At 48.2% G+C, this 15588-nt stretch overlaps 4 protein-coding genes across 4 annotated transcripts, besides 1 other annotated feature; 2 read left to right on the plus strand and 2 right to left on the minus strand.

Moving 5' to 3' along the window:
• Positions 1-1974: 1974 nt before the first annotated feature.
• TRV_00793 (uncharacterized protein) lies at positions 1975-3498 on the plus strand (the record flags this gene model as incomplete). Its single annotated transcript, XM_003024943.1, has 2 exons — positions 1975-2079; positions 2149-3498. 2 exons carry the CDS (start codon positions 1975-1977, stop codon positions 3496-3498), a joined length of 1455 nt encoding a protein of 484 aa, XP_003024989.1.
• Positions 3499-4034: 536 nt separating this feature from the next.
• Positions 4035-5381, minus strand: TRV_00794 (uncharacterized protein; the record flags this gene model as incomplete). The annotated part of the gene is made up of 3 exons (XM_003024944.1): positions 4035-4174; positions 4240-5055; positions 5123-5381. The coding sequence occupies 3 exons, from the start codon at positions 5379-5381 to the stop codon at positions 4035-4037; spliced, it is 1215 nt and encodes a 404-aa protein (XP_003024990.1).
• Positions 5382-6390: 1009 nt separating this feature from the next.
• TRV_00795 (uncharacterized protein) lies at positions 6391-8193 on the minus strand (the record flags this gene model as incomplete). Its single annotated transcript, XM_003024945.1, has 5 exons — positions 6391-6618; positions 6708-7308; positions 7388-7505; positions 7580-7952; positions 8020-8193. The coding sequence occupies 5 exons, from the start codon at positions 8191-8193 to the stop codon at positions 6391-6393; spliced, it is 1494 nt and encodes a 497-aa protein (XP_003024991.1).
• A 6256-nt stretch (positions 8194-14449) lies between these two features.
• Positions 14450-14536: a sequence feature (Short protein (TRV_00796, EFE44381.1) was converted to a misc_feature.).
• Positions 14537-14600: 64 nt separating this feature from the next.
• On the plus strand, positions 14601-15527 carry TRV_00797 (uncharacterized protein; the record flags this gene model as incomplete). Its single annotated transcript, XM_003024947.1, has 1 exon — positions 14601-15527. One exon carries the CDS (start codon positions 14601-14603, stop codon positions 15525-15527), a length of 927 nt encoding a protein of 308 aa, XP_003024993.1.
• Positions 15528-15588: the final 61 nt, after the last annotated feature.

Below are 15588 nucleotides of genomic sequence, written 5' to 3' on the forward strand. Positions count from 1 at the left end.
GTTAAAATACATAAAAAAAAAGCACCTTGTTTTTCCCCTATTGATTATTTTCCCCTTTTACACCAGCCTTTTCCCTACCCTTCCATACCTTCGAGATTCCTGTGTGCCCTTTCCTTACAGAGCCAAGTGGTTGAAAGCAGAGACAGACTGAGTCGGAATTATTTAATACAAACTATCTCTGCTCGCGGTGAAACTCGCCTTATCTTGACTTTGATCTTTTTCAAGTAACAACTTCATGTAGTAAATAAATAAAAATAAAATAAAATAAAAAAAAAAAAGGGAGAAGAAGAAAAATGATATATAAAAGAAATTATGAAGAAGAAAAACTTGTCAATCCAGGCATTACATAATCATTCAGGTTACGTAAGTGCATAAAACGAGTGAAAATTTCCTTTTCAGGCAATGCTCGCGTTTATACAGCTAGTTATGCGCACATTTAGCTTTTTATGCACTGGGCAATAACACTTTTAGCGCCTCCAAAACACGGAGAACTTTTTAAACACATTTGAAACGCCAAACATCAGACGGAAGGGAAAGCAAAAAAGCAACCTCCTCGCTCTGCCTCGGTTCTCTTATCACCGAAGACGCAGAGACGCCCCATGACTCGCCATGCATGTCTTCACCGGGATGCGCCTTGGCTGCCGGTCGCAATGTCTTTCTTGCTGCAACAAGGAGCAAATTAAGAAATCCCAAGCGTCCTGTGGAGAAAGACAGCAGGCGTCCTCCATAAAGTCACTCCACCCTCCATCGTCATAGCCGGCGCAAGACTCGTGAGATACTGGCCTCTCATTCGTGGCTGATCATGTTACTAAGAAAGGAATAAACCTCCCAGATCGCTGAAGGAACGCCGCGGCGACATGATGAAGTACCATAAGTACTACAGCGGCACGTACTTACGTACACCCGGCCCCAGAATGGCTCTGTTCGAAACGACAATCGCAGGCAGGAACATATGTAGGAGACATCAGCACACCAGGTTCTCATGGACGATCTTATGCCGCACGTCCGCAACTGCCTGCGGCTCGCTCGTCTCACGAGTTCATGGGCATGGGAAAAGGCGGTTATACACCCGAACGAACACCATGAATACTTTTTCTTATATTGGTTGACCAGATTATTAAAGGGTCCAGGGAAAGACCCCGGCTCGGCCAAGCGCGTGGCGCCTGGGCAATGTACTGCCAGCCCTGACTCCAACACAGGCTTGAGCGAGCTTTGTCTCTCTCATCCTGCATGGCTGTGCATTCAGGATGAGCTGGTATCCTTAAGTTCTTCGTACATTGAAGCTGTTGTTCATGTAGCCTGATAATGTCGGCCTTTGATAGTCAATGCTATACGGGTGCCCAGGAACCCTTGACGCCTTGGTATCTGTCACCGAAGCCCTCTCCTCTCAAGGTGTGTGGGCTCCCCGCTGACCCCCTTATGTTCCAGACGCTGATCCGCTTGGCAACGCTGGTTAGAAGTGGAATTACTGGGTGACAAGCAGGAAAAGCAGGGGAAATAAGCCCCCAGGAATACGGTAACACCCCCCTTTGCAGCGGAGCGTCTCCTGCCTCGGGGAGCAAAGTGGTTCAACTCAAATCACAATTCGCTATCTCTGCCTCCGCTCGCTGCATGCATTAATATACAAAGGACTTGACTCCCTTCTTCCGTTCACTCGTTGTCTGTCAAAAAACCACCGGCCCAATCTAACCCACCATTTGATATTTATCGGCGTTGTTATTCTGGTTCCGGACTTCTGGGCCAGCGAAATTTCAGGTTTTTCCTTAATATATATATAATTTTTTTTCTTCCGCTCGTTCCATCCCAGACATTTTCTTTCCCAGTTATATCGCAAACTTGCGTACGATTCCTTCAAATCCTCCTGGCGAGAAGATAAAGAATCCGGTCAATTCACGCTGACTGGACCTCGATATGTGCATATCTGGCCAGGGGGATCTTGGGACCGTTTGACTACAAGAACAGTTCTAAAAAACCATGTTTCCGTTCTCCTTGATTCTGTCTCTCTGGCGATCTATGGTAACCAGTGGTGAATCTGGTCCTCCCACCAGAGACAATGGCCGGAATGTGAAGTGGTTAGACGTGAGTGTACCCCGACCCCGACTTCGAAGGTACGCACTTCCAGAATACTTATAGTTGTTGGTTTTATAGGGCCTGCGCGGAATCGCATCGTTTCTCGTCATTCTCACCCACCTGGCACGAGCGTGGGATTATGAGCTCTTCAGCGCTGGACCCGCTGAGGGAACCCCCCGACTGCTACAGCAGCCCGTTCTCCGAATTCCGTGGCAGGGACGAATCGGCGTTACCATATTTGCATTTTTGACCGGATATGTTTGCGCCCTAAAACCACTGAGGCTTTCTGGTTCCGGAAACTATAACGCTTCATTCTCTTCTATCGCAAAGAGCGCATTTCGCCGTCCCCCGCGGTTGATCCTCCCCGCCACGATCGCATTGTTATTTGCATGGACAGTCGCTCAGTTTGGTGCTTTCAAGGTAGCTACAAGGTCGGACGTGGACTGGTTCAGAGCAGCGAGCGTCAAGGTCGACCCTTCATGGCTCAAGGAAATCAGCCGCCTGTTCTTTACTATACTATCGACGTGGACCATCGGACGTAACGACTATGACGACCATCAGTGGGCCCTGAGGCCACTACTGCTGGCCTCGATGTTAGTCTATATTCTACTCGTTGCGACTATGTATGTCAAGTATCACTACCGCTTGGCTATATACGTTGTGATGATTCTCTATTTCCATCAGGATGCTTCTCCTAATACCGGTATGTCGTTTACAAATAGCCAATCGGCCATTGATATATATCCTGCTAACGACGGAGTATTTCCTACCACAGAAACTTTCGGTCAGCAAGCATGCTACGGTATGATGCTGAGTGACATTGCTAGCAACCATCCGGAAAATTCTTATATCTCCTCTCGTCCGTGGCTCCGCCGCGCAATAGGCTGGATCGCTATCGCACTTGGGCTATGGTCGGCCTCTTATCCCGAACATGACGTCGATAGATGCGGCTGGTCCAACATTCTTCTCGAGTCATCTAAATACATGTTCCCACCAAACGTCAATCTTGGAAAACGCTTCACAGCCCTTGGAGTCGACCTCATTATTCTCGGCATATTCCTTTCTCCTTCTATCAAAAATGTGCTCTCCAACAGCTTCTTCCTATGGTTTGGCCGAAACAGCTTTGCTGTCTACCTTACCCATGGCACTCTGCTGAAGACGGTCCTAACCTATATGGTTTACGGCAACATCACCGGGGAACCATGGGTTGTCACCAAGAATGAAAACGGAGAAGACGTACTGCCGCCATGGTTCACTCGGGGATCTCCCGGGGTATTCGCCATTTGTATACCGATTTGGCTGGTGATAGTGTACACTGTTGCTCACTTCTGGACGACATACGTCGACTCCTTCTGTGCACGAGTCACTCAGCGCCTCGAAAGCCTTGCCTTTGAGTCCGACAATGAAAAAACCCAACTCCCTAGGTGATGGGAATTATGAAAGCATAAGTGTGTGTGACTTTTCTACATTTAGATATATACCCTTGTTCATTTAGTTGTCTCTTCTCTTTCGTCGTGCTTCTTTAAGTGTCGAGCATTTGACTAGCCATCCGTTTCTTTCTTTCTTTCTTTTTTTTTGGTCGATATTTCCTAGAGTTAGATCTGAAAGAGATGAGCATATCTGATGTATTATATACATCCCCCCTACCTTGACTGGCTTATATATGTGTTTCCATACTAGCGTTATCATATCGCCCTTCCATTACTGGGAGTTTTTGGACATATCACCTTTTGGAGAGATATAGCAGGTATCTAACATATGTGTTATTTCACTCATGCTATGCACTATCTACGTAGATACAAAGTAGTCGTCAGAGCTATCGCAATTGACCGAAATTCGCAAAAACATGAAAACAAGAAACAACAGACATTCGTTAAATCGTAAACTGCTCTTGTCACGTTGATTTTTTTTTTTCTTTTCTGTTTTTTCGAGTCGTCATCATCGTAATATCATTCTGTCGTCAGTTATTTTCTCCCCCATAATTCCTCAAGCTCCTCAGTATCCCTTCCGATCAGTTTGAGGGCTTCATTTTCTACCTGCTCGGCAGAGAAACTCTCATCTCGTTTGCCGAGAGCAGCCTCGGCCCTCTCTTGCTCAAGCTCAACTATGCAAAGCATTAGTAACATGGTCCCTTCGTAGTATTTATCTTCAATGTCGGAATCAACTCACCATGTAGCGCAACTGCAGCTCGTTTACCACTGAACATGGCATGGTTGCCGTTGGTGCTGCCATCGTTGTTGGCGTCTCCAACAACAAATACACCATGAACAGACGCCCGCATCCCCTTAAAGTTAACCTTGATCTTGTTCTTGTGAAACGGATCTCGTGCCAGTCCTAACTGGTCGGGAAGGTCGGAATGCTGTTCAGTCGGGAAATTTGTGATAAATACGGATCTCTCAACACTGGTACCGTCGTTGAAATTGACCCTGAATTTATCATATTCCTGCCAGGTCTTCTTGTCCTGATGTTTGGAGCCATCCTGAAGACGGTCAATGGAGCTGACCATTTTGTTGTTAATCTGGACATTGTAATGCTTTAGCTGTTTTCTCCAATGGGGGTATTTCCTGTCGAGGTACAAGATGTCTTCAATGCTGTGCTCGGTTCCGTTCACGAATGCAATGATGTCTTTGTTCAGGGTTTCGAGTTCGTAAACGCTGTCCATAACATGTCGGAGTGGCCCCAAGATGCCAAGCGGCTGGTCACGGTGTTCCCAGCCATCGCACCATGGGCACCAATAGATTCCCTTGCCGAAGTTCTCCTGAAGTCCAGGTGTACCGGGGAGAACATCTAATACACCAGTACCAAGCACGATTTTGCTGGCTGTGTACATCGCACCAGTTTTGTCGGTGACCTGGAAGAAGTATTTTCTTCCTCCATGTTCGAAAACCTTCTTGATCTTGGTCACCTTGACATCCTTGATGGAGGTAGACGTGTATCGGCTGATCTGCTGTCTAGCCTTTGCGCGGAATACTTTTGGTTCGACTCCTGTGCATCTAGTTAGAACATTTGCATGGTCATAAGAATAGTGTTTCAACTTAGGATATAAACGTACCATCATTGGTAAGCATATCATGTATATGCCGAGTGGCACCATTGCGGTAAATGCCCTCGTCAAAGAGCAGGACATGGCGACGAACTCGGCCAAGGGAGCTGAGGGCACTGAGGCCGGACGGTCCGCCGCCAACAACAATGGCATCGTAGCGATGTTCTGGCCCTAGCGGAGGTTGTTCAATGACGATAGGGGCTGCAATGACAGAAGTGAGAGCAGAAGTAAATGCAATAAGGGCGAGGGCAAGACGTTGGACACCCATCTTGACGGGTTATCTCAAGCTCTGAGAGGAACTGGATATTGACAGAACGTTGATGTCTTCTTTCTTCTCATCGTCCTCGAGGGAGCTGTCGAGCAGACATTTATATCTCTCTTCAGGCATCGTAACTGTATTCGGCTAAAGGGAAGCCGGAGCACTTTCATCCTCATAGCTACATGCCTTTTTCCTTTCTGATGAGCTCCGGAGAGCAAATCACAGTTGTGATGGCAACTTCGAGCCTTCGGTAGCAGCACAGGTGGGATCTGAGCAGCTCCGTCTACCCATGAACAACGATGGGCCACCCTATCCTAGCGGTAGCCCTGCTATAGTTCGTCTGCATGAAATAATGCGGCAAACAGGACATAGAAGAGCAGAAGACTAAACAAAGTACTCAGTCACTGGGGCGGCCAAAGACATCGTAACACGAGCGTCGCCTCCGAGTTCAATTGAGTTGAAATTGAAAGATGTCCACTCAACTAGTTACTGGCGGGTTTTCAGCAGCATGCAACGCCGCTGTTAGCGTTACAATTTCCATCGTACGACGGAATGAGGCCAAAAGAAGGCTAGAACCAAAGAAAACTTTTCTAGTCGATCGTCTTCCGTGGGAGTATGGGGTATCAAGCAAGCAATCGCTGTATGCGAAGCTTCTGCAATGGTCCAAAGGAGGAGAGCAAAAGAACACCCAGGACAGTAACCGGCTCCAATCGGGACACAGACTGTACTGGCCAGTTATGGAACAGACATCAGCCATTTTCCAGTCATGCTCAACTTTCCAGCGGAGCAACGATTAATAGTGGCTGGATGTGCTGGGGCAGCTAAAAAAGCCTGCTATGACCATAGTTAGCTTGCAGGACTATTGAGCGTGTGGTGGATACACAGCAGATAGTTAGCCACATGATAGCTCGGTAGCTAGCTAGCCAACCACCCGACTTTGCCTAAACTAACAACGAGCAACTTAGCCCGTTAACCTAAGGCCGGAGGCGATTTGAGCGGATAACTCTTAACACCGCAGTTAGGTGGGAAAGCGAGGGCTGCGATTTGCTCGGTCTCTCCGGATAACACCTCCGGGCGGATTCTCATCATTGAATTCTTCTCTCTTATCGTCATCATTATTTCTTAATATAAACAAAAATAGATATACACCGTCCATGGACAGACAACCAAGTCCACTATATGCAGCCAATTTTTCCCTGGCAAACCCGAATAACTCCCAAAATTCTCCGTATGCAAGGACTCCATACTTCAAAAACGCTCCAATCGAAGGTGAAATAACAAGGAAAAAAGACCCTCCCGCGCTGAACCCCGTGGCCAGCATATTCGAAATCAAACTGGAACCTCCTCTATCTTCTCGGATTTTGATTTTTGGGTATTTTCGTTAGAATTCGATGTCATAGCACTGTTTTCAAACGTCACCGAGCGTGAAGATCTCCGGTCCGGCTCTAGACTTTCGATTTTGACATGCACCTCGCTGACCTTGACAATGGCGTCTCTCTGGCCATCTGTACCCTGGACAATGGCCTCTTGACTCTCGGTAGTTGTCTGCTGCTCAACGCCACTGTGATAGGAATTGAGAGGATAACAACGGGTCTTCATATTTGGGTTCACTCCATATATCGTTGTCCCTTCTTCCTTGGTGCCATACAAACTGGTGTCAGTTGCCCAATATGGACGTGGCTTTCTTTTCGTTGCAGGCTTTCGTAACATGCTACGGGGCCATGACGTTGACCCTGATGACCCGGTTGCTCTGGAGGTGGCCTCCCTGAGGATGAGTTTTACGAGTGGACCCAACATTGGGATACAGGCAGCAATCATGATCAGATATTGCTCAATGCATAACCAGAAAACGAGGTCAATCGTGTTCCACGAGTAGTCTGCTCGGGCAGAGAGGCGCGAAAGAAATATGGTCTTGACGACAGAAGCACCCACCGCTCTAAACAGAAGAACAATGATGGTGAGCGTCACTGAAAAGGGGAAGAAATAAAAACGACACAGATGAAGTCTATACTTACACGAATCCAAGGGCAAAGATGGCTGCCAGGCCAAGTTTCACACGAAACGGCATTTGCAGTTTCGATATCAACCGCATGGGATAAATAGCCAGTGCAAGATCTGACGCGGCCGAAACGGCTGTGGAGAATGAACTTCGGTTAGCAATCTGAAAGCTCTGACATCCAAAAACAGTACATGCGAGCCAGACTAACCTCCGGTAAAAAACGCAAAATCTCTTTGGATTCGAGGATTCCAGCATTTTCCTTTGATGCTGTGATCCCATAATGACTCCACAGGCATGCATTGGCCATAGATGGTGAAGATACAGACGAAGTTAACGACGGATAAAAATACCATGCCGCCGTAGAAATAAGGCGCTTGTCGAGTTGCATGGCCAATAATGCGCAGGAGGAATAACATGATAGATACTTTGGCCCAGTTCGTGGAAGCAACGTGGAACCCTTGAGAGATCCAATTGTATTTATCTGCTTGCATTGCTTCCTCCTTGGTGAGATAAAATTGATGTCGCCCAGTGCCATGGGCTATGCTGGTGGTAACCATCGCAGCGTTGACCACAGCGCAAGCCTAGATGAGAGAAAGAAACACCGTGTTAGATTCACACTCTCCTAGGATGACGGGACAATATAATTACCAGGGCAAGTATAATGAATCCGTCGTCCCAGCCAAACGCTCGCACGACTTTGACACGGGTCCATATTCTAGCTATGACAAGCAGAAGAGATATGCTGAATCCAGTCCAGGTTAGAATGATGATAATATGGCCTTTGTTAACATCGCCATCTGGAGGCTCCTCTGGTAGTATCATGTTGCTGTATGCTTGTCAATATTACCCTGAGGACAGCTGGCCTCTCCAGCAAATAGACCCTAAGCAAATCCGTTAAGAACACAGTGGAACACCTTCATCAATAGCAATGGCGGTTAAAGGGATGAAAAGGAAGGTTGAGTCCGTCTCCATGATGGGGGCAACGGAGCAACGGAACCGTCTTATATGAAAGTGGAGGATCGTCGTCCTGGCTCGTGGTAATTTTTTTTCTGCAAGGCGTTTGCCACTAAGAAGCAGACCCTGGGATTTATGCTGGTATGATCGTATTTTCTCTCCTGTTGGCAGGGTATAGTCTTGGATCAGCGCTATACCCAGACGGTGAAGATCATTCTCGATCTTCCCAAGACATATACAGACCAAATAATATCCTCATATTCTGAAGCGCCTGGTGACTAGATAACGGGTCCTGTTGGCGCCACTGCAATAGCGGGTAGTCTGTGACTATTTTCCCCTCCTTTCATCTGATGTGACGCCTCGTAAGCCGTAGATCTCAGATTCATGGTTCGTGGGAAAGCTTGTCAGGGGATATTTGACGGCTCGGGACGAAATAAATTTACTCCGTTCCAGACTGAGGAGGCCGTTCATGCATTAGCACGTCTATTGGAGGCATGTTGCTCCAATATCCAGATGCCAGGGTCTTAGCATCCTATCGGAATGCGCTAAAAACGCCAGAATGAATGATGAGCCACCTTCTATTAGGAAAATCCCGTCCATCAACCATATTATGGACCTCGTGTTACATGACAAGAGGCAGAAAGATCTCTGTTTTGTGCATGTGGATATGCTTGTCACGCATTTTTAATCGGTCTCTGCTCTGAAGGAACAGGCGTGGAGATCCAGCGGCCCGCCAGACTGGCGCAAGAAGCAACTCCAAAGCGCCATGTCGCTTGAAACATTAATAATATTCTGGAATATATAATGTAGCCACCAGGGTCTATCGAGTGACACATTAAAATGTCCAGGGTAAAATGTCCACGGGTGAATAACAACCACAGAAACTAGACGGGACGTTGCTTTTTTCCTATTTGAGAGCAAAAGACGAAGCGATTACAGTAACACGTGATGAACACTTTAGGTTGCTTAGGTTAGGTAGGTCCCCCAAGGCTCCAAAACTGCCCAGTCCCTCACTGGTACGCTGGAAAAAGCCGAGCGGTCTCAAAGGCCAACTATCGCAAGGTCCAAGGTCTGTGAGTCAATGTTTGGCGTCGGTGTGAGTAGTGAGCCGTGCATACATGGGTACCTCGGCAGTATCAGGCTAAGTATGGGTAGTAAAAATCCATTAACTTGAGCCGGGATATTTCTGCTGAAGGGACACGGCACACGGCACACGGGTATCGCACACAGAATAAGTATAGCCAAAAGGCAAATTATCAGTTAAAAAGCATATCAGAGGACTGGAACAAGCTCTGAATTAGATAGCAGTATCTTATTATTAAAAAGTAACACCCATCCAGAAAAGAAAAAGGGAAATTCTGTTTCTTCAGCCGGGGGGGAAGAGGGAGAGCCATGGTTCTGTAGCCTTGTGGCTAGCTAGTCTGGGAAAAAACATTCAGAGTTTTCATTCAGGGTAAGAAAATACCCCTGCAGCAACTGCAACTCGGTCAATTGAATGATAAATGCGCCCGACTGGACCGGATCGCTTGCCCCCCCGCCAATTAACCATCAACCCCGGACGGCTCAGCCGGGCCAAGGGAACAAGGGTAGCTCGGCTTCTGTGGGGGTAGGACAGGGTAAATAAAAAGCACGAGAGACGGGAAATCACAAAGGAAAAGGTTGATAAACAGAAAACAAACAGAAGCCACAAAGTCGTAAAATGTCAAAGAGAGGGGGAGGGGGGGATGAAGGCTGAAATAGTATATAAACGCCGTGTGCACCTTCGCCAAACTTCCTCAAGGTAGTCGTACAAGCCATAGGGGGAAAATAAAAGGAAATAGTATACAAAAGAGGAAAAGGATAAGGTCAAGCAAGGTGTGATCTTGACCAGCAAGAAGCTTGGAAAGGTACTCGAAGGTGCATCTGCGGTCGAAGCTTGATCCCTGTAAAAACGAGATATATGCGGTTTTACCACGCCAAGCTGAAGTTCGTGTGGTAGGACTGGGTTGTTGTACATCAGGGTGATGCATGTGGCGTAGGCACTACTTGTGTCACTAGCTGTCATTCGTAATAATATGGCGATGGATGCGGATTATTTTGTGAGGCTATGGTTGAGGCTGATGTCCAACCATCGAAGGCAAAGTGACGGCCGTGTAGGTTCGTCGTGCATCCCTCTTTTCCTCGAAGGCGTTCGCTGTAATGATGGAATTTATTTCCACTTCACTCCGTCAAAGCCGGAGCGTTTTTTATCACCGCATCCAGCGGGATCCGAGTTATGTATACAGGGTTTTGAAGATCTTTTTGGGCCCGGATTTTGACCTAGTAGATTTCAGAGAATCCATGTTAGTAGGTTGCATAAAATGGTGTGCGGAGACTAATAGCATTGGGGCTCCAATTAACAAAACTAAAAATAGTGCTTAATGCCTACCTTGCCCAGCAGGTGAAGAGTAACCGCTGCTGGAAGAGCTTCCCGTAGAACCCACGGAAACTTGAGATTTGTGAGGCATGTTGAGAGTGTTCCCGAAGCTTTTTGTTTGTAGGGCTGGAGGCTGAAGGCTTGTAAAAAGAGATGAGCTTCCGCTTGTTGTTAAGACGGAAGGTTGATTGCGGTAGAAGATAGAGGAAATGTGTTGTCAAAGAGACGAATAGACAGGAGATTGGGCTTCTATGCAAGCTTGAGATGAGAATGTAGAGGCGTGAGAGATGCGTTGAGAAAAAGGTAAATCGGGAGGAAGATTCTCCAGGTATTTATAATCTGGAGGAAGAGGCTTGAGAAGAAATCGAAGGTCACAAAGCACTCTGGGATTCGATGAATCGACAAGAGGGCGATGACGAGAGCAGAGCCTCCGGGCCAAAGCCAACCAAGGTATTCTCCCTGGTATGATCTTTTTGCCTTGAAAGGCTGTAAAGATAGAAGTGCCTCGGGGTTGGAACTAGGCAACCAAAGGGACAAGGAGCAGTAAGAGGGTGAATTCTATAGGCACCAGATGAAAGCAGGCAATGAGAGATGTCTTTTTCTTGTTTCTTAGCAGGGTATCTGATGACCTTCTACTATGTGCGTCATGGTAGATGGGCCAGGCAACGACAGGTGAAAATCAAAGGGCGAGAAAAAAAAAAAGTAGCCCAGAGAATTAGGCAGAACTGTCAGCAAGCGGAGAGGAAACGAAGCTCATTCGACGACGAATCGAGTCCTGTGGCTGGCAAGGCAGGAAGGAGATCAGTATCTGAACTGCTTGCTTCCCCAGACGTTGAATTGAAGGTACAAGGAAAATGAGAGGGATCAGGAGGAAAAATGACAGAGAGAAGAGGACGGAGCAACCCCCGGAAAGAAGCAGCCCAGCTAACAGGGGCCACGAACGCCAAAAAACAAAAAAGGGCTTGCAGCACGGTGATGATAGGCCAGGCTAGTCAGTGAGACAGCGTCAATTGAACGTGGTTCAACTCTCTGGCCTCTAGGATCGAAGCTGTTTCGTGGCCGTCCAATTGACGCGCCGTTTTGTCTGGCGTCCGGGGAGAAAGCGATGGGGGGAAAAAGCAAAAGATGATGAAGGCAGCCAGACCAGCTCAAGCCCACCGCAATGCCCAGGGGGTTCAGAAGGGTGATAGGCCGCAGTTGAAGATCCAAGCCAGGGAAACAGAGGACAGGTAACTCCGTAGTTTCAGTCACTCAGGAGGTCCGGCCAGGGCGATCTTCATGCGCGTCGGAACCTCAGCAGGCAGCAGCAGGCAGCAACAGGCGAATTGGCTCAATATCCCAGTAAACAAGAGCAGGCAGCAGCGCGTCGCGAGGTCGTCCAGCATCACCAAGCGTCACAAGCATCGCAAGGGAGGTTGAGGTTGGAAAGTCGGGCGACGGTCGAGGAGGTTGGAATGTTTGGCAGCAACAGCAGAGCTTCCTCTTCGGGCCTAGCGCGCGTCGCCTGCTCTGGCGGATGGCTGGGAGTCGCCCAAAGAGGAAAAGGCGGTGAGGCCAGGCAGAAACCCACGGCCCGAGCCCAGCCTTTCGGCCCAAAGGGGTTTAGCCCCTTTACTGCTGAGTCAGCATGTGAGGCGACCAAAGGCGCTAGCCCCCTTTTGGCGCCCAACATCACGTGAAAAGGGGGCGAAAAAGGGGCGAATAGACTTTCACGTGATATATTTGCCCTGCCTTACCCTTTTGGGCAGAGGTGAGGCCCTGCCGCTGCCCAAGACGAGGAGACGAAGAAACGGAGAGACGAAGAGACGAAGGAAGGGCGCGAGCCACGCCAGGAATAGCTCTGAGGGAAGAGATGAGGCTTCCGTGGCTAGAAGGCGAAGTGCCTCCAATACCTACAGCCACAACCAGAGACGCATGAGAGACCTGAGCCGAGTTGAGGTGGACGACGTCATCGGGAACCTGACAATTGTGACACTTCAGAGGGAAAGGCGAAATGGCCAAAAGGATCGAAAAAGAGCGGTCTACCTGAATGAATGCTATTCATATGGCGAGTATATTCATAGCAACAATTACTAAGTCCCAAGCTGATGATTACAGAGAGCTCAGCCGGTGTCGCTATGCCTGACTCCCCAGCTACTTACAGACCGCAAGTCACTGCGGATGTCTGAAACTCTGACGTGGTCCTGTTGTCATGGGCGGCACCTATATGCAGAACAATTACCATATGAATTTTTTCCGCTGCTTCGGGGATATTTTCAGAGGCTGGACCGAAGCTGCGGTGAAGACATATTCAAGGGCGACTTGAAAACCCAACTGCAAAGTCAAGTCATTTGCCCCCTTCCTCCATCCCCTGGCCCTGTCTATTGATTGCATTCGCCATCTCTGCACTCATATTACGCGCTTCCCCAACACATCGCCTATGGGGAGGTCTGTGAGGCGGATGGCTGGCTCATGGTCACCAACGATCTGCAGGTCCCGGTCGTGAGAAGCGGCTAGCTAGGTAGCTAAGTACCCGCAGTGCATGTACGTACATGTGCAACCATGCTCACATACTGGAGGTAACAGGGCCTTAGTCTGATACTGCCCTAGGTAGGATCTGACATCTCAACAACACACATTTTCCCATATAATATACCCAATTTTTGAAATATATCTCCCACCACAATACCTCTAGCAACATCTAGATAGTATTAGGAGGAATTAAAGGCCCTAGGTAACGTATCCCCCCTCCATTTCAAAATTAATGCCGATTTTTTTAAAAAAATAGCACTCTAAAGAGAGGGTAAATTTTCAAATTTTCTCTTTTTTTATTTTGAAATTGCATTTGTCATAAGATATCCTTCTCTTACTATCTATAGGCCTAGAGAAGCGCCGTGGCGGGATATAAACTTTTAAAATCAGCATTCTCTATGAAAAAAGTATGTTCGTTGAGCCTGTACGGAGTAATGTTCACTGAGATGTCGGACATGCAGGGTCAGACCAAGGCCCGGTTAGTCCCTACTGGGGAGATACTGGCGGTGCGGGAGCTGGCAGGAGAGCGGTGTGAGGCCGTTTGAAATGCAGCAAGACCAGGAGGCCTGGGACGGAACGGGATTTTGATATGTTTACCTCGAAAGCAGCAATAACTACTCCGTAACTACGTAAGCAGGCAACTGACGCCTGCCACGTAAGATTCGTACAGGCATTCATGGTAGACACTTGCCACGTTGTGGTTCACATCAACTTAAAGCGATAAATATTGAATATCGCTGTCATGATGATGTCATTCAGAAGACAATAGTACCTACAACCACGGTCTACCAAAATTGCCAACGGCGAAAAGAAACACTACCAATTGAGAACATAGAGGCTACAGATACCAAAGGAGTTGCTGGTAGCATGTTAAAGATCTCTTGAACCGTCTACTGTGTGCTGAACGCTATCGAGATCAAGACGACAGACAGTGTTGGGTGACAAAACCCTAGGTTTGGATCTCCCGGTTGGATTTGGGTTGAACCACCTACCAATGCACCAAATTGTCTAACTATGGTCCAAACAACTGCAACGACGGCAAATATCATTGACTCTTGAAAATGACATTATTGAATAATTAGACTTCCCAGCTGCCTATTTAAACTGCGAGATTCCGTCATTTTGTGGTCGCGATTTCTCAATCCTTTTCATCTCGATATCAACTGTACCTTCGACTTTTCCACCTGCAACCCCCTAGGTCCTTCTCCCCCGGGATCATTACCTCTTCCGCCTTCCCTCTCCCTTCTTCTCCCCCTTCTTCTCTCCCTTCTTCTCTCCCATCTTCTCTTCCATCTTCTCCCCCATCTTCCCTCTTCCACCTTCACTGTCAGCTCCTCTTTCACCCTCCACCTGTCTTCTATCTCACATCATGGATGAGAACATGATCCAAAACGTGGAGCACGCCATCCCCTGGCTTCTTGAGCCGATCATCTCGCCCAAGAGCATCATCACCGCAGTAACAGTGCTTGCGGCCCTGGTATTCATGCTCGGCTTCCGTAGCGGCATCAACTTTGAAGGGCTCTTTGATACCCTCCACATTTACTGGGTATCCAACAAGATCCGAAAGACAAAAGAGCTCTTTCAAACAAAATCCCAGATCCAGAAACAAACAGACTGGATCGAGGAGTGGGAATACCTGGACGAACAGCGGGAATTCCTGAGGCAGCGGGATTATTTCCTTCGGGAGACATTTCTCGACTACGCTGCCAAAGATAAGCTCGACGAACTTGACGGGCTTGATAACTACGGCCCCAAGCTCTGGGAAGACAAGCTAGCCGACTCAAAAGCGAGGCTGTGGCTTATCGAACAAAAACATGGCGACCTGGCCAAGAGCAGGCCAGAAGGACCCAAGATAAGGAGCTGGGTCATAGAGTCAGACCGCATCAAACGCATGGTATCAAAGATCGGTCTGCCACGATATCTCGCGCAGGAGAAATTCGTCAAGCCATGCAAAGAAAACGATGGCTGCTGCGCGAGGGACTGCGGATGCTGCAGCAAGCCTCGGGACGTCACCCCCAGTGGCGAAGTGTTCTACGCCCACTGCACTTCGCTGTGTCTCTGCTGTATCCGCAGAAGGGGTTTCGTGAGACTGGTTCCGACATGGAGGAACATTCCCGGGTTCGTCAGTCTCACGGGCGAGGATAGGATAGCTCAGGAAGCGAGGAAGTACCTTCCCGAGAATCCAGCAGTCCAGCCGACAGGGGAGGAGAAGAAGAAGGAGACCTCTGCCTACCAGGCACGGGTCCAAGACTTTGGCGAGACCGGCGATGAATCCGTGGACAACAAGCCTCTATAAGACGACGGCTGGTCCGGATGCATTATAATGACTAATGACTGGTTAATGCCTAATGCCATGT

Source organism: Trichophyton verrucosum (assembly GCF_000151505.1).
Source record: "Trichophyton verrucosum HKI 0517 chromosome Unknown contig00082_1.f1.exp, whole genome shotgun sequence".
In the NCBI taxonomy this organism is placed as follows: domain Eukaryota; kingdom Fungi; phylum Ascomycota; class Eurotiomycetes; order Onygenales; family Arthrodermataceae; genus Trichophyton; species Trichophyton verrucosum.